Here is an 18,773-nt window from a genome sequence, read left to right on the forward strand (position 1 = left end):
CCCTCATAATAATAATATTCATTAATTATTAATTATATCAACAGCTTTCAATCAAAAGTGCTGTTTTTATTTATTTATTATTTATTAGCATATATTAATAATAAATGTTTGTCAATTTGTTTAAGAATAATTAATTTACGTAAATTGAAAAGAAACGATAGATTGAAACGTTTTAAATATAATTGTGATGATGATAAGCGCAGAATCCGCGCAGCTCTGATGCTCCTGAACGCACCCTCGAAAGGAACCCTGGGAAAGACAAGATGGCGGGACGTTCAAAAACGTCGCTGACAGGTCAAATCAACAACAGAATAAAGTAAATAACATATTGAATTTAACCGTTAGCCCACAAATCGTCGGCTGGAACGAGTAACCGACGTTTAACCGCCGGTATGAACGGGGTTCGCCGGAAGTGTGACCCTCCTTTTGGACTGACGGGATCCACACCGAAACCGAACCGGCTGAGCAGAACCTTCAGACAGACTCAGACTGCGGGGAAAGTGGACCATCCTCCGAGGAGCGAGCCGGCAGGTTAGTGGATGTTTTTCTGTCCGTGTGTTTGTAATTCATCTGAACTTGTTCCATATTGTTGCCCCGACAACGTCCCGCTCAGCTGAACGTACACAACTCTCAACCAAACTCCATTCAAATTTCTCCCACTTTTTGGTTTTCTTGTAGATACACGAGATATACTCAATCACAAAGAGTGAACAAGTCATTTTTACCAAGCCAAACGTTTTACCCTTAATTCGGGATACGAAAATAATCACTAAATAACTATTTAAGGCTCTTAAAGTGTCCCCTAAAGATCCCTTGATCAGTCGTCTGCTGTGAGGGATACATGCCCCGACTACGTCCGCTCAGCTGTGCGTACACAACTCTCAACCAAACTCCATTCAAATTTCTCGCACTTTTTAAGTTTTCTTGTAGATCCACAAGGAATCCCCGATCTCAAAGAGTGGATAAAGTGAAATTTACAAAGCCGAACTTGTAACTTTTAATTCGGAATAAAAAAAAAATCCCTAATTAACCCTTTAAGGATCTCTGTCTACCAAAGATCCATGGATGTGTTGTCTGTAGTGACGGTTACAAGCCCTGACAGCGTCCCATTCTGCTGTATCTATACAACAATACACCAAACCCCATTGAGGTTTCTAATAAATTTATGTTTTCCAGAAACTCAGTTTCAGATTACAGTTCAGCACACAACATTTTTACAGCAGCTCCTAGATCTGAACTGCCATGTGGCATGTAACTTGGGGATCACGGGCATGCCGGTGTTGTTTGTGGCATGCCAGCAGTATTCGCCTTGGTCCATGGCAGGACGGTGTTGTGCCGACACTTTGCATCCACCTTTAAATGTCCTCTACAGACACACTTCAAAGTCAGACACTCTTTGCAGCTCATATTTACACAGGCCAATGAAAAAGCGTCTTCTATCGAATTTTCAGGACAATAAGGACACTAACCTTTTTAAAAATAAACTACATGTACTTTGTCATCACAGATCTGCCCCCAGATATAGGATTTATACCGTTTTCAAACACTTCCCAGAGGTGCATGCAATTCTGATTCTCAGCAGGGATGTAATTCTCGTCGTAACACCTGCAGGAGGCAAGCACCCATCTCTCACATGAGTACCAGCCATCTTCCAAATCTTCCTCTTCAAACAAAACGAAGCCATGGGTGTCAATGGAAAAAGCTGGAGGGGATAAAAAGTGACAGATTCTTTGTTGGTATCTGAAAGGTACTAAAATAAAGTAACCTTGGATTTTCAGCAACAAATGTCCGAAGCACTTATTAACTTGAGTCAAGGAGAGCTGAGCGGTAAATGTTGTTCTTAATGAATCAGTTTTTTTTTTTTTACTTATTCTCCAGAATTTAAGAGTCCGACCAGAATCCCGAGATCCAGAGCAGGCGGAGGTTTCAGCGGAGAGTCTCCACACAACGACTCGGACGTCCAGCAGGACATCATCTGGGATGCCACGTCTCCTTCTCCAAACAGACTCGGTAAATATCAGACAGAGTCCTTGGATTAGTCTTTCATAGCTGCTGTCACACCTGCACAAAACTCCTGAGTGCAGATTTGAAAACATCATAAAACATACGAGGAAAGAAGATTTGCTTCATGGAGGCAAGAGCTGCATCGTCATTACTGACATGTTTTTTGTCTCCAGGTAAAAGAGGAAAGAAGCCGCCTGCTGGAGTGGTGAACATCTCAGAGATTGTCAGCAGGATCGCTCCAAAGGTGAGCGACACTACCTTCCATCGCCGCGTCCCGAGACGTAGCTGATCAGCAGCTCGACAGTCTGTCCTGAATGTTTCAATGTTTTGTGTTTGTGAAGCATGGCAGGCCGAGGGTCGCAGAGCCGACGTTACAGCAGTGGATCGGAGACAGCGCAGCCATTCCCTGCACGCCGGACGTTCAAGCTCCCAAACCGAAGAAGAAGTCCCCAAGGTAAAGGAGGAGACCAATCTGCTCTCCTTGTTTTCATCTCTTTTTCCTTTTGCTCGCTCTCTTATTGTGCTTTGTTTTCATTCAGTGTTTACTGTCATTGTTGTTTGTTTTTCATTACGACAAAGTTCTGATCGTATTTTACGGTGGGTGGTGAAGGCAACAGCCCGAAGGATTTACATTTGTAAAAAAAAAACATGCTGTGACCTCAGAGAGGGTGCAAATTCAAAACCCACACTCAAGACAAAAACAAACGCACTGATAGAAACACGCTGACGTGCTGCAAAAAGATAAAACACCTGCATGAACAGGAAAGGCGCTGTCTCACTGAGCGCCCCCTTCAGGCCTGGAGCTCGTCTGTTCTGAAAACTGGATTTGCCGCGTTTAGCATTAGTTTGTTTTATTTTAGTTTTTAGTTTTCTGAGCGTCTCACTCTGCAACACGTTTCCTGTTCATGCACGTGTTTTTGTGTATTTTCAGCGTGTTGATATCTTAGCAGCATGTCCGTCAGTGTGTTTGTTTTGGTCTTCTGCACGTGTTTTTGAACACGCATTGTCTCTGAATTTGCTGTTGCATGTCACTTGAACTCATTGGCCATCGTGATATTTTAATTTGATAAACAAACTTCTTTCATGTTATTAAAAGTGAAACAAAAATCGGAGATATCTTTTGTTCAGATTTAAATTAAACCTTCAAAGAGTTTGCTCCCCCGACAGTTTTACACAAAATGCCGATGTCATCCCTCTAAGCTCTTTTTATTTTTGTCACAGGCCGAACGGCGTGGACGACTTGCTGAAGCTCGCCAAACAGTTTGATTTCAACATGTTTCGTCGGGACGAAGAGGAAGAGGTGGACGACCCGCACCAGCAGAGTCTGGAGCTGCTGTCGGAGGACATGTTGGATTTTGAGAACGGCGATCAGAACGACTTCTCACCTTCACTTTTTGGAAACCATCAACGAGCTGAGGACACGGCTGCGGCTGGGAGAGACATTCAGGCACACCTGGATCTACAAATGGAGGACGATTTGGACCTCCTGTTCGATGGGCCGACCCAGCATGTGAGCGGAAACTTAAGTCAGGTGTCACAAGTGAAACATCCTCCTAGCACGTGTGCGGCTTCTGGGAAAACGTCTGCATCGTCTCGCACTTCTGGTGTTTCCACGACCAACACTAGAGCTGCTCCTGCAAACGACGAGTTCGAGGACGACTGGGAAAACGACGACTTGCTTAATGACTCTTTGGTTTTGGAGATGACACAAAATCCGCAGAGCTTTTCCGCTCCGACGCACTGCTCAACCCAGAAACCCGCGCGTGAAATAAAGAGTCCGGGAAGTTTTCGATGGTCAGACAGTCTGAGACAAAGATCGACCTTCAAGCTGGAGTCCAATCCTCATTTTTCTATCAAAACAAGCCAGACAGACACCTGGACTAACTCAAGGGTGGAAAACGGCTCAAAAAGGTCAGAGAAAGACCCTCAGAAGAACAATTGTCACGTTTTAGCAGGAGCGGGTTCTCAACAGAGCGTGCAAAAGTCAAACACGGTGAAATCAGATACACAGAAACAACAATCGAAACAAAGGACAAACGCGGCACCTCCTGCTCGCAGCCTTCCACTCACACCTGCAGCAGTTCCATCCCACAACGAGGCGGCCGCCATCTCTGACCTCCTGGACGACAACCTGAACTCTTTCTTCTCGTCTGATCCAGTGTGGGACGACCCGGCCGATGACGACCTTCTGTGTGAGATGTGTGAAAACGTGGAGAACCAGATCCAGAGCGCCCAGAACGTCCCCATCAAACAGACAGTTTCCATGTCGACCCAGAGAGCCGCTCTGCAGCTGTCTGTCAACACCTGGGACAACCGAACCAAACAGCCAACGGCCAATCAGAAACCTTTCCCTCCTCAAACTCTCCCCCGTTCAGCTGGGACTTCTCACGCAGGTGGTTTGGTTTCAAGCGCAGCTGAAGGTGCACAAATGAAAAGAGAGACTTTAAGGTGCGCACAGTTAAAAACCTCTTCAGGGGGTGTGGACAGTTCAGCGAGTCTGCAGGTGAGCAGCGGGGTCCAGACTGCGCCGCAGGGAAACATCCGGAAAGAGCACTTCACCTTTAAGAAGCCAAACAACCCGGTTTCCACGGTGACGAACAAAGGTAAAAACGCGTTCACCTTCAACACATCTTCCTTCACGGGTTTTGCGCCTCTCCTTCACGTGTTTTGCGTCTCTCCTTCACGTGTTTTGCGTCTCCTTCACGTGTTTTGCGTCTCCTTCACGGGCTTTGCATCTCCTTCACGTGTTTTGCACCTCTCCTTCACGGGTTTTGCGTCTCCTTCACGTGTTTTGCGTCTCCTTCACGTGTTTTGCGTCTCCTTCACGTGTTTTGCACCTCTCCTTCACGTGTTTTGCACCTCTCCTTCACGTGTTTTGCGTCTCTCCCTCACGGGTTTTGCGTCTCTCCTTCACGTGTTTTGCGTCTCCTTCACGTGTTTTGCGTCTCCTTCACGGGCTTTGCATCTCCTTCACGTGTTTTGCACCTCTCCTTCACGTGTTTTGCGTCTCACGTGTTTTGCGTCTCCTTCACGTGTTTTGCGTCTCCTTCACGTGTTTTGCACCTCTCCTTCACGTGTTTTGCGTCTCACGTGTTTTGCGTCTCTCCCTCACGGGTTTTGCGTCTCTCCTTCACGTGTTTTGCGTCTCCTTCACGTGTTTTGCGTCTCCTTCACGGGTTTTGCATCTCCTTCACGTGTTTTGCACCTCTCCTTCACGTGTTTTGCGTCTCACGTGTTTTGCGTCTCCTTCACGTGTTTTGCACCTCTCCTTCACGTGTTTTGCGTCTCCTTCACGTGTTTTGCGTCTCCTTCACGTGTTTTGCACCTCTCCTTCACGTGTTTTGCGCCTCTTTCACGTCTTTGGAGCCTCCTTTACGTCTTTTGAGCTTCCCTCACGTGTTTTACGCCTCCTTCACGTGTTTTGCGCCTCCTTAACGTGTTTTACACCTCCTTCGCGTGTTTTGCGTCACCTTCACGTGTCTTGCGCCTCTTTCACACGTTTTGAGCCTCCCTCGCGTGTTTTTACGCCTCCGTCCGTGTTTTGCGCCTCCTTAACATGTTTTGCGTCACCTTCACGTGTCTTGCGCCTCTTTCACGCGTTTTGAGCCTCCCTCACGTGTTTTTACGCCTCCGTCCGTGTTTTGTGCCTCCTTTGCGTGTTTTGCGTCACCTTCACGTGTCTTGCGCCTCCTTTACGTCTTTTGAGCTTCCCTCACATGTTTTGCGCCTCCCTCACGTGTTTTACGCCTCCTTCACGTGTTTTTCACCTCCCCTTCACGTGTTTTGCGCCTCCTTAACGTGTTTTACACCTCCTTCGCGTGTTTTGCGTCACCTTCACGTGTCTTGTGTCACCTTCACGTGTCTTGCGCCTCTTTCACGCGTTTTGAGCCTCCCTCACGTGTTTTACGCCTCCGTCCGTGTTTTGCGCCTCCTTAACATGTTTTGCGTCACCTTCACGTGTCTTGCGCCTCTTTCACGCGTTTTGAGCCTCCCTCACGTGTTTTTATGCCTCCGTCCGTGTTTTGTGCCTCCTTTGCGTGTTTTGCGCCTCCTTTGCGTGTTTTGCGTCACCTTCACGTGTCTTGTGTCACCTTCACGTGTCTTGCGCCTCTTTCACGCGTTTTGAGCCTCCCTCACGTGTTTTACGCCTCCGTCCGTGTTTTGCGCCTCCTTAACATGTTTTGCGTCACCTTCACGTGTCTTGCGCCTCTTTCACGCGTTTTGAGCCTCCCTCACGTGTTTTTACGCCTCCGTCCGTGTTTTGCGTGTTTTGCGTCACCTTGACGTGTCTTGCGCCTCCTTTACGTCTTTTGAGCTTCCCTCACATGTTTTGCGCCTCCCTCACGTGTTTTACGCCTCCTTCACGTGTTTTGCGCCTCCTTAACGTGTTTTACACCTCCTTCGCGTGTTTTGCGTCACCTTCACGTGTCTTGCGTCACCTTCACGTGTCTTGCGCCTCTTTCACGCGTTTTGAGCCTCCCTCACGTGTTTTACGCCTCCTTCACGTGTTTTGCGCCTCCCTCACGTGTTTTGCGCCTCCTTCACGTGTTTTTCGCCTCTCCTTCACATGTTTTGTGTCTCCTTCACGTGTCTTGCGCCTCCTTCACGTGTTTTGCGCCTCCTTCACGTGTTTTGTTTCTCCGTCATGTGTTTTGCGCCTCCCTCACGTGTTTTGTTTCTCCGTCATGTGTTTTGCGCCTCCTTCACGTGTGCTTCCGTCACATTTTTTGTGTCTCGTCTTGTTTCCTGCAGATTTGGGGAAATGTTCTGCGGCAGAGATCGAGCTGAAGAAGCAGCAGGCGATGGAGAGGCGTCGACAGAGGCTGCAGGCCACCCAAAACCTTCCCCGAGCTCCAACCTGAAAAACAAAAGAAACGACTTTGTGGAATCAACTAACCTGCATACGTGAAGTCTGGACTCATCTGCATGAAGGTGAAACCTCGCTGACTCTCCCGTCAGTTGTTTTGTTCACTCCTGATGACTTAAGTCTCTCGATCAGATCCTTCTACATTTTATATTTGTTCTTTACGTTATGTGACCTTGTGCCGTTTGTGTTCTTCTTTTATCTGTTCTGATATCACGCCATGTTGTTGTTCTGACTTAAAGGGACGCTTCATCTTTATTTGGGAGGGGGAAAATGTGAGATTAAAGTGTGTCCTGTTTGGTGAGTACAGCGGTCATTCAGTTTTAAAGGTGTTAGGCTAGCTGTTTCCCTTTGTTTTCAGGCTTTATGCTAAGCTAGGCTAATAACGCTAAGACCACAGACTGTTTTTAAGAAGTGGAAGTGTCTGAAAAGTGAAGGTTAAACACCGTTTTCCTGAAGATCTTTACGTATTTTTGTCGTTATCTCAAGACAACGCTGTTTTCAACCCGTTATAACGAAGTTATTTCTCGATATAGCGAGAAAAGCAGAGTTGTTGTCCCAAGTGAATAGGAAACATAAGTTAGGAACTCAAGAAAACATCTGAAAATATACTCGCCGTTATCTCCAGAACACAGAGTAATGTGGCTTGAAATTGCAGGTTTTTTTACTGGCCAGCAGGGGCTACTACTCTACTGGATGTAAAAAGAAGTCTGATGACATAAGACCTTCAAGTCTTTGAAGAACTTTTTCTGCTTCTCAGTTTCCAGTAAATTATATCCTAACGAGTTTATGGTCTCAATCTCTGTTAGGCTAGCTGTTTCCCTTGTTTCCAGTCTTTATGCTAAGCTAGGCTAATAACGTTAAGACCACAGACTGTTTTATGGGAAGTGGAAGTGTCTGACAAGTGAAGCCGATGCTACATACTTATTTGACTATTTTCCTTGAGATCTTGACGTATTTATGTCTTTGTCTCAAGATAACAGCGCTGTTTGTTCTCTTAATGACGAGGTCATTTCTCGATATTGTGAAAAAACTTTAATTGACTCGTTATTGTGAGTAAAGCAGAGTTGTTATCCTGAGTGAATAGGATAGATAAGTGAGGAACTCAAGAAAACAACTGGAATCGTACACGTTATCTCAGGAAAAACAGATTAAAATAAAATGGAAGAGCCTTGAAATAGCTTTATAAATGTCCAGCAGGGGGCGACTCCACAGGTTCTAAAAATATGTATTTGAATGCTCCTACTCCTCAGTTAAATGTATTCCCTCAGTAAACGATATCCTAACCAGTTTATGGTCTCGATCTCGCGCAGCGTCGTCACAATTTCTGAATTTTTAACTTAAAAAAAAGCTAAACTGTAACCACGGCAACAAATACAGAAGTCCTCGGCATCAGATTCGGTTTAGTTCTTGTTTTTTTTCACAGAAACAGACTCAAACGATGCCGATGTAATCTGGCGGCATGTTTGGGTTAGAGATCAGAACATGGGTGTTTAAATACCGTCAATTAGTAAAATAAAGGCGGTTGTATCGTTGTAAAGTAAGTGTCAGTTCAAGATGCAGAATCTTCGCTTCTTTATGCTAAGCTAGGCTAACTAGCTTCATCTACCGATCAGATATGTGGCATTTAAAGAAGTGGATTTACTCTCAGATTGAAGAACTGGTCGCAGCCTAATTATTCCTAAAGGCCAGTAGGGGGCGACTCATCTCGTTTCCAGAGGTCTCTGATAATACGGTAAAACTTAAATACTAATCTGCATGACCTCGCGTTTATTTGGGGCCGTTAATTATTTTAAAAACCAAACTCAGAAACAGTTAAGATGGAAAAAGGACTAATAAATGATAGTGGTTATTACCCTCCGTGTACAGCGGCTATAGTCCTCGTTGCAGCCGTCGTGGGTTTGAATCCGGCCCTGTGCTGCACGTCGTCCCACACTCTGTCTTTCTCTCTTCAGCTGTCTCTTCCCATGAAGTCAAAAACCACTAAAAAAATATAACTTATTTAAAATGTGCAGCTACACCAGGGCGGTTAAAGGGGTGGGCCTTAACTTGTGATTGGCTTTTATTTGAAGTTTTACGGTAATCAGTTTTAAAGTAGAACAGCATGAGAGCGACAAAGATTCAGTCGTTTCCTATTGGAGTGTCCTAACGGCCAGTGAGCACCGCAGCGCCCTGTGTCTATTGCCTTCTCACTCAGCAACTCGTTAAGCTTGTGACACGTCTGTTAGTCCACCTTCAAAATAAAAGCAGCACACTTCTACAAGTACACCTTCAAAATAAAAGCACCACACTTCAGAAACTGAAATTCACAGAGCTAAGAATAATAATCAATATTTATGCAGTGTGGACAACGAGCGTGTGATCTGGTGTCAGAGTAAACGGTTTATAAAATGTTTTTGAAAGTTTTGATATCAGTGTCATAAATAAAAAAGGTTCAACATGTAAGGCTTAGCTTAGCTTGATAGCTGCTTGAGAGCAGAATTCTTTATGCTAAGCTAGGCTAACCGTAATCCTGGAGAGCTTTTCTGTTCCTTTAAGATATTTAAACTCTTATTCATTTTGACGTATTTTCTTTCTGATCATGAGGACGAGGAGTCACCTGTCTCACCCGACTCTCTGCTGTTCATCGTTTCCTTTAATGCACTTTAACAGATTGGAGCCTGTTTTACCAATAAAGTTTTACTGTTGATATCGTCAGTCGTCGTGTCATTGTCTTTTCTCTGTACGATGGAAAAGTTCTCCTAACCTAAACTTTCTCATCCAGGTCTACACTCACTCACTACATTGTGCGTATGGAAGGTGTCAGGGTCCTAACTGTTAAAGTCCACTTAGTCCATGCACGCTGCGCATCATGTCTCTGTCTTTCTCAAAATGATTTTTTCATTCTGTGTCTGTTTTGACGTCATGCCGATAAAGTGATGGAAAATACTATCAGGGGTCTGCGTATTGAAGTTTTTTTTAATTATGAAGGAGTTTGTTTTGGCAGCGACAGCCACAGAAATGTCTGGACTGCTCCACAGATGTCATTACATAATGTTTAAAATTCATCATCTTCCTCTCAAAGGTTCCATATTATACAAAATCCACTTCACCATGTTCCTCTAACATGTGCCCCTAATCTGTCTACAAACCCCCCAATGATGAGAAAAGTCCATCCTCTCCGTCTTCTGCCTGCTCCACTTTTCAGAAAATGTGTGCTCAAACAGGCCGTTTGGAGATTTTCCCTTCATGACATCACAAAGGGCAGTAGCCCCTCCCCCAGGTGGGTGACACTCCCACAGCTAGGTGTTTGTTCTGCCCTCTGAGTCTGCCTTCTCACCGTAAACAATAGGACATGTCAGGCCTGGGATTGGCTGGTGAACAGTCCAGGGTGTAACCCCGCCTATCGCCCAATGACAGCTGAGATCAGCTCGAGTCCCTCGCGACCCTGAACAGGAAAAGCAGTATAGATAATGGATGGATGGACATCAGTGATTGGCCAGTTTATATGGCAAGCTGAACGCACATCTAGAGTCTCTCCAGGTGTCTCTCACCTGTGGGGTTTCTCTGCCCCCCCTCGCCTCCCTCGTTCCCTACACCAACGTGGCTGAACGTGTTTACAGCCGATCCTGTTACTCCCCTGCAGGTCTCAAGTCACCTGAGAGGTTTGCTGAACTCTGAGTGACCCCGCCTCCCTCCTCTGCTTCATTCATTATTCCCGGGCCAATCACAGAGGAGAGTGACGTCCACGCTGTCAAAGACCCGAACAGGTTTCAATTTAAAGATGTTTCCTGACGTCCTCGATGCGTTAAAGGGATAGTTGATGTTTTTTTGAGTGTGGTCGTATGAGGTCACCTCGCCCCCTTTATCAGCAAACCTGTCGTTGAAGCAGTCCTTCGTACCTCATTATTGAGCTGAAAGAAGGTAAACAAACGTCGGTCTCGCCCTGCCTTGGTCCTGGTCTTCACTCGGTCTCGCCCTGCCTTGGTCCTGGTCTTCACTCGGTCTCGCCCTGCCTTGGTCCTGGTCTTGACTCGGTCTCGCCCTGCCTTGGTCCTGGTCTTCACTCGGTCTCGCCCTGCCTTGGTCCTGGTCTTCACTCGGTCTCGCCCTGCCTTGGTCCTGGTCTTCACTCGGTCTCGCCCTGCCTTGGTCCTGGTCTTGACTCGGTCTCGCCCTGCCTTGGTCCTGGTCTTGACTCGGTCTCGCCCTGCCTTGGTCCTGGTCTTCACTCGGTCTCGCCCTGCCTTGGTCCTGGTCTTGACTCGGTCTCGCCCTGCCTTGGTCTCAGTCTTGACTCGGTCTCGCCCTGCCTTGGTCCTGGTCTTGACTCGGTCTCGGAGCACTCTGGACTCGGGGACGTCTTGGTCTCGTGACTACAACAGTAGCTTTCACAGTTTAAGTCGGAGACATTAAAATGTTATTTTTTCTGTGTGAAGCATAAATTCCTCTCACAGGAGAGCATGATTCTCTGTTTTCCTTCAGGACTCGAGCTGGAACTGAACCTGACACTTCTGTTTTTACTCTCCGAATGTATCTGAGAATCCTCTCTAAATAGTTTTTGGTCGCCTCTGTGCGTTCAGAGAGCCAGAGACAGATTTCAGACTTTCATGTGAAAGTAAATCTGGAGTCTAAATCACAAACCGATGAGCAGCTTCCACGAGAGGCGGCAGGTTGGCCGAGAATGAATGAGATCTTTAATTGATGGAGACGGCAAAAACGGACCGCCTTCTTTTGCAGCTGTGCAAGGAAACCTTAAACTCTGCGTTTCTGCCATCGCCATCCTGGCAGAATGAAGAGGTGAGTGATCACTGGGGATCTGGTTAATGTTGTCATACGTTTATAAACGTTATTCTACAATTCATTCATAGAGAGAGAGAGAGAGAGAGAGGTCGTATTGGACACATAGGTGCTGACAGGAAGTGACCAGAGTGGCAGAGCTGTATCTTGTATCCACTTTGTGGGATAGGACGAGCTGGCAGTAAGGGAGTTACAAAAGTCAATGCGTGACTATTCCGTTATAATTAGCTAATATCGGTGGTGCCCACCTTTAAGTATGTATGTGTGCACCTGGACAACAAATTGGACTGGACTGTGAACACTGACTTAGCTTAAATGTGTGAGCACTATGGGAAACTCCTGGGTTTCCTCCAGGGGATGAATGAAATATCTGAGTGTCTGTTTTTATTTTTTATTTTTTGTGGAAACTCTGTCTTCCATAGTTCTTCTAAACGTCCTGAATCAGGAGACACAGACCCTGGAAAGGTCTCCATACGTGGCCTCACAGTGACACCTGCTGGCAGGATCAGAGCGCTGCAGCCTGAAATTCCTCAGCAGATATGTGACTGTCGATAAGTTTACAGACAGGATGCAACATCTGTTTGTGCCCTTGAGCCACTGGTCGGACTCCAACCCGGGCTGCCCGCCTCAGGGACCTACATGGGGGACACAAACTAACCACTCGGCTATTGGCGCCCCTACAGACTGTATGTTCCATGATTTAATCATAACTCGGAGCTCGCCTCCCTCTTGGAGCCCCGCCCCCTTCCTGTTGTCCGAGACAGAGGTGGAGAGAATCGACTTCTCTCCTCAGTCTTGTCTTCGTCTCTCGTCGCATGAACTCGTTTTTTGGTTCCCGAGAGAGAGAGTTGATTGTGAGGGTTGCGTTCTCAGCTCGTGAAACCAGAAGGGTCGTGTCCAACATCAAAAGCCGAGTCCAGATCTCTTATACAAACTCGTTAATCACATTTTCTTTAATCACATTTCGTTAAATCAATTCCAACCTCTCGTTTTAATTTGTTACTTTCACCTTATAACGTCACCATACCAATGTCATATACCTTATAGTTTCATTAATATACTCATCCATATATATTCATTGATATGTAGCTCATTATTAGGGTAAGGGTTAGGGTAACCCTAATAAACCTTCAGAGCTAGTCCGTGTGTTCTGTGATTTAAACTGTCCTGAAGAGCTCGCCGTTCTGACATATGATTGATTGATTAATTCATTATTACAACTACGGCTGATTTCCTCCTCATCACCAGAGGTGTTTCCCCATTTTTATATTCCGAGGTAAAAATGTGTATTTATTAATATCTTAATACATTAATATGCTACATATGATGGGACAAGACGGAAGAGTTAAGATGGGACGCAATGGGACAAGAAGAGACGAGATTAGACAGAAGAGTCGAGTAGGGACGAGACGGGACGTGAACAGGCAGAGATGAGACCAAAAGGCTAGAAGAGATGAGAAGATACAGGATGAGATGAAAGGGGACATCACAGGACATGACGGGATGAGACAGGAAGAGACGAGGTGAGATTAGACAGAAGAAGAGAGAAGGTAACGAGACGGGACGGGATGGGAGAATATGTTCTATGTTATTATGTTGATTATTAGATGAAGACAGTTAAACTTTTGGTTCAGTGATTTATTAATCAGTTGTTCAAGTTCTCCTTAAATGTCTCAATTATCTGATCAGATGGGATTCAGAGATACAATTATACGGATAAAAAAGACAACAACAACGAGGCCTCTGCTCAGGAAACATCTCTTCTGTTTGAAATGATCCTTCTGACCAACACTTGCACTTGACATGTGGAGCGTGATGGACGGTGACACTATGGCTGCAAAGCGTGACGTCGTGGACTCCAGTTCATGTCAGCTCTGCAGAGGTTTCACCTGCTGAGTTATACAGCCACCATCTTTTCACAGATCCAGAAGTTCTGATCCTCACATGGGATGTCATTCCAGCTGTCGTCCATCTCATGGTGCTTTATTTCCACACAATCTTCTTTTTTGCCTTCAAATTCATTGGGCTCCCCGGGACTCCAATAACTGAAACCAACCAACAAACAATCTTAATAAGCTTCAGCATCAACATGTTTGAATATTCTCTCAGCTTTAGGTTGCAGTATTTTCCCCTGCAGATGAAGCTCTGGGGTCTTTGGTTTCTGCATCTTATTTGATTAAAAGCATTTTGTTCAAACCTTTTGGTCAGTGGCGTGCCGTCCACCCATCTCCACGTCCCATTGTGTCCTCTCCGAGTCAGTCCAATCCAAATCAGCCCATAGAACTTTCTAATGAAGTCCTGCTTACACAGAAAGATCAGAAATCTTTAGAGTCACCGAGGTCAGGGGTTCACAAACGTTGTCATGCTAAAGACCCCTGCATTAGTTTCTGGTAGGGAATCTCCGTCTTTCCTAATATCTATATCTGAATCAGCCCCAAGTCTCACACCTGTTCCTCTCTGCTGTTGATGATCACCAGGTCTGCTCCTTGCTGCAGACAGTCGACTCGACTCTCTTGCCAAGGTTTCTTCAAAGAAGAAATAAAATACAAACTGGAACGGAAATAAACCCATCCTCGTTGAAAATATGGATCTGAAGTGCGAAAACGATAAAAGACAACTTTCAAATTCAGGGTTCAGCACAATTTGTCATGGAGTGAGAAAGCCTGAGCCCTTCCAGAGAGGGGCGTGTTCAGACATAACTCATTTACATATTTAAAGGTACAGACACAGAAACAGCCTGTTCTGAGCAGAGCTGAAATAGAGGGGTTTATAGACATGATCAAATACAGGATCAGAGTGAGAACAAGAAACTTCGCACACATGTTTTGGGGAGATCTAAGACTTATTGTACTCACCAAAGTCAGTCAGATTGATCGTGGTCTTCCTGTCAGAAGTGTCTGAAAGAGCAGAAACCTTTTATTTGTTTTTTCAATCTGCAGCTCAGTGCTGATTCTGGATTCTCTTCAGGCCCGGGACAAAAACTCACAGGGGGGCCCTCCAACCAGCCTTTATCACCCTTATGTTATAAATAAACTGACACCAATGGGGACTTTGATTTACAGACTTACAAACCCCCTCATGACCCCCCAGGGGGTCCCGACCTTTTGGGATCACTTTTGGAACTTTTTATAATAATTTAAAAAACAACAGAATTAAAGTGGTATGTTGTGAGTAAGAAGACGAGGAGTCACAATCTCTTCTTACTTCTATTTTACAGCAATATGTCAGATTTTTTAGAAGTGTTATGATGCCTCATGATTCATTCTGTTTCTAAAGTTGCCCAAACTTCTCTCAGTTTAAGTTGGTCAATCCAAACCTAAGAGGAACTGCTATGTTTCTCAATCTTACTGAACCGGCTTCAACACGTTGCCCCACAAACATACTTCTAGGGGCTTGTTGTTTCTTGCCATCGCAGTGATTCGACATGTGGTGGTTATTATAAATGGAGAACGTTTCAAAGAAGTCTTTGTACAGAAAAATTACATCAAAAGGAGAAACATGATGAAATGACTCACAGATAGTGAGGCGCAGGGAAATGTTGAGAGCCACTTGTAGGAAACACAGGACGCCAAAGCTCACAGCAACCAGTGTTAAGAGTTTTCCCCCTGAGTGAAGAATCACACGGACACAATGAATCAAAGCAGCTTCTACAACGAGTTGGTTTACACAGTCATCCAGAATCATCTCAACTGTCACCTGTTGCTGGTACCTAGTGATTTAATCATTTCACTGTGAGATATTGGTGGGATTTGTAGTTCTTAAACCCAGAAGTCAGGAACAAGGTATCAGCAAAAAAGCAAGAGTCCAAAATAAGCTTAAAGTTGAGATCTTTCTGGATAAAACTACAAATCCCACCAATATCTCAAGGTGAAACGATAATATCAAGTTGAATAGATATGAGGATGTCTGAGGCAAAAGTTCAGCAGCTCCATAATAAATCAAGTTGAGTTTTAAAGTGAATGAAATCAATTGAACAGATGATATAAACATAAACTCTGCGAATCATCTAATGGGGGAAATGGCTGAATAAACTGACAGCAAACTAAAACCGATGGATCACATTTTCATACGGCTCCGACATGTTCACTGAAAGAAGAAATAAAACATTCAAGACATTTTGAACAAATATTATCTCACCAGGCGCTGCAGCAGTCACTCCTCTGACCTCCTGTCCTAAACAGCGCTTTGTGTTCGTAATCCTGGAAGATGATTCGTCCACATTGACATAATCCACCATGATCTCAGACGACTCTTTAGAGATGAACCTCACCATGTTCATTTCCAGACTGCACACTGCTGATGAAGAAAGTGTTTAAAGAGGAAGTGGGTCACACATTAGTCATATGCCAAGCATTTGCATTTCAGATCTTCCTCATTTTCTTTCACTTGATAAACAAAGATTCTGGTATTGCTATAAGGTTAAAGTTCCTGAATTTCCTCTTTTGGGTATCAGAATGAATGAATGAACCTTAGGTCTGCTTCACCTTCTTCTCTTTCTAAGATCTCTCGACAGGATGTTTCTCTGTATTTCTCCATTTTCTCTTGTGTTTTCTTTTTCATTTTCAAGTTGTCACCAGGTATAGTTGCATTCTGGTCGTGGGGGCCGTTAGGGGGTATCAGGGTAGGGCGTATCAGCGTTGTCACTACCTGGAGCTCGCATGTAAGGAGCCTGACTCTCTTCAAGGTGGCGATGCTGTTTGGGTTGCGGTGGCGACTAATAGTGTAGAGTGTAGGTTATGTGACATATCAGTAGGATTTCGGGTTATTACCCGAAATACTGATATCCTTATCCTTTCATCAGGACACAAGGGGCCCTTTTGTGCCCCCGCCTGTTGATGAGGAGAGTCTTTTTCTTTGCTGACCTTGTCCTATACATGTCGTGTTTTCTGTCATTACAGTCTGACGTGTCAATCAACATGAAGAATGCAAAGCGTAGAGATAAAGGTTGTTTCTTCAACATGCAGTGATTTGTCGTCTGACACCCCACTGCAGCATGTACAGACCATAAAACAAACAGTTCTGACCATTGAAAGTGTTTCTCAAGGTTTCTTAGTTGGTACCAATATAAACCCCTCCAACTCACCTATAAATCTCTCCATGCTCTAGCCCCATCGTACCTCACCAACCACCTCCACCCCTACACCCTGTACCGACAGCTGTGGTCCTCAGCCTCAGGCCTGCTCTCCATCCCCCCCACACCAAACTGCCAATGTGAATTCTCTCCATGGAGGTCTCAATGGTGACCTCTGGTGGACAGAGATGTCATAACCATTCAATGTCCTGCTGGATTGATCATTGCAGTCAGGTGTGACTGCAGCCACACACCGAACATAAACCTGTAGATCTCTTCAGATCTCCATCCACTACCTCTGCCATGTGTTCCTGAACATGTAAGACATCTTGTTGTGTTTATTTATCTACTGCTTCTTAAATCAGTTTGAGCTCACTATTAAGTTTATAATGATGAGTAATTGTTTGTTGTTGGTGATTAGATTATGCTACTAATTTGAAATATGTTTGTTGATACACAGAAACCATAAACCAAAAAAAAAAATAGATTTAAAAAAAATAGATCAGCCGAGAGCTGCAGTTTTGACAAATGTAGTCAGAATATTCAGTGTAACACAGACATGCACACAGTGCACATAAAGTGTAACATGTTATTGCACAAAGTGGTTTGATAAACATAATATAACATTAATATAACATTATTATTGCACAAGGTCAGAGTGAATTGTCCGGTTGTGTGTGTGTGTGTGTTTTGTGATCTACTGGAGCAGGCTTGGTTAAACAGTCTGACTGCAGCAGGAAGGAAGGACCTGCGGTATCTCTCCATCTGACACCGCGGGTGGTGAAGCCTGCCGCTGAAGGAGCTGCTACAGTACCATGCAGGGGGTGGGAAACGTTCTCCATCAGGGATGATAGCTTTGCCATCATCCTTCTGTCTCCCACCACCTCAACCTCGACAGAGCTGGCCTTCTTCACCGGTTTGTTTAGCAGGCAAGACTTTTAATTTAATTTTTGTTTGGTTTCTAGGGTGCCAGCCAGGGCTGTCCCTGGCAAAAGTTGTTTTGTTTGTAATTTGTTGTCAAAAAGTCACCACACTTATTGTAAAAACCAACACAAAGGATGTAAAAGTATAAAACTTAACCACCTTATACAAATAATAAAAATGATACAGAAAACTTCCACACAGGTTCATTTCAATAAATTGTTATTGTATTAGGTCAACAGAAAACCCAACAACCACAAAAATATATCACCAGCAACTTTGATCAAAAACAACATTTTCTCAGTCTCTCTCTTTCTGAGGTAAATCAAAACAATCAACAAAAATGAAATTTTTCTGGCTCTTAATTTTCAGTTCAAAACAAAAATGTGTCTTTCTGAGTGAAAAGAAAAGAAAAATAAAGTCAATTCAGTTCAGAAAACAAAACAACTCACAGTCTGTCAGGTCCGGTCAGGGCACGTCAAAGAGCAGTAGCCAACGGTCTTTGACTGAACCGGCTGTCACGGTTTCCTGCTGAGTGATCTGCGGGGTGCAGTGGCGTTGAGGAGAGTGTTGCTGAGGGCCTTAATTACCTTGACTTTTCCGTCTAGCTGCAGGGTGCAGAGCTAAGCAGGCGATCATCTGTCTTCCTCCTTGACAAGGCTTGAATTTACCGCTCTCTTGTTTGACAGGCGTGATGACCTGTCAAGATTTAAATCCCTGATCAGGACCCACCTTTTCACACCTGCTTTGAACTGCTCTGTGTAACTCTGTAAAGTGTCTTCAAGTGTTTTGAAAAGCTCTATATGAATAAAATGTATTTTTAGTATGAGTGATATTTCGTCCGTCCTTGACCTTTTTTTATTTCTTTTGATTGACATTTAATTCCTAAAACATTGAAGTTTGTAAAGAGTAAACGCTTCGGCGCCATAAGTCGTACATCACCAGCGAAGCTGCTTGAACTTATAAATAAATAATCATTATTTAATTTCCTGTTTGACCGTCAAAGCGCTAAAATCATTCCTACTGGTGACCAAAGTGTTGGTTTGTCGTGTTCTGTTATCTCGTATTTACAAGTCACAAAGTCCACTGCACTGACTGATATCAGAGGCCAGAGCTCAAAGGTAGAAAGAAGAA

General features: G+C 44.6%; 2 protein-coding genes across 3 annotated transcripts; one reads left to right on the forward strand and one right to left on the reverse strand.

Annotated features, from left to right (window-relative positions):
* Positions 1 to 242: 242 nt before the first annotated feature.
* Positions 243 to 9,565, forward strand: LOC110001380 (ewing's tumor-associated antigen 1 homolog). The gene is made up of 6 exons (XM_020656864.3): positions 243 to 531; positions 1,879 to 2,010; positions 2,178 to 2,248; positions 2,346 to 2,458; positions 3,226 to 4,607; positions 6,757 to 9,565. Exons 1-6 carry the CDS (start codon positions 393 to 395, stop codon positions 6,864 to 6,866), a joined length of 1,947 nt encoding a protein of 648 aa, XP_020512520.2. The 5' UTR covers positions 243 to 392; the 3' UTR covers positions 6,867 to 9,565.
* Positions 9,566 to 13,270: 3,705 nt separating this feature from the next.
* Positions 13,271 to 18,763, reverse strand: LOC110001382 (CD209 antigen-like protein C). Of its 2 annotated transcripts, none has more exons than XM_020656868.3 (7): positions 18,092 to 18,763; positions 15,785 to 15,940; positions 15,163 to 15,252; positions 14,503 to 14,544; positions 14,095 to 14,237; positions 13,845 to 13,945; positions 13,271 to 13,692 (listed from the first exon to the last, which is right to left on the reverse strand). In XM_020656868.3, the coding sequence occupies exons 2-7, from the start codon at positions 15,924 to 15,926 to the stop codon at positions 13,545 to 13,547; spliced, it is 666 nt and encodes a 221-aa protein (XP_020512524.1). In that variant the 5' UTR covers positions 15,927 to 15,940; positions 18,092 to 18,763; the 3' UTR covers positions 13,271 to 13,544. The 2 variants fall into 2 exon arrangements, with proteins under 2 accessions (XP_020512524.1, XP_020512523.1); XM_020656867.3 differs by having other exon boundaries at positions 15,785 to 15,943.
* Between the last annotated feature and the right edge of the window lie 10 nt (positions 18,764 to 18,773).

Source organism: Labrus bergylta, chromosome 1 (assembly GCF_963930695.1).
Source record: "Labrus bergylta chromosome 1, fLabBer1.1, whole genome shotgun sequence".
Lineage (NCBI taxonomy): Eukaryota > Metazoa > Chordata > Actinopteri > Labriformes > Labridae > Labrus > Labrus bergylta.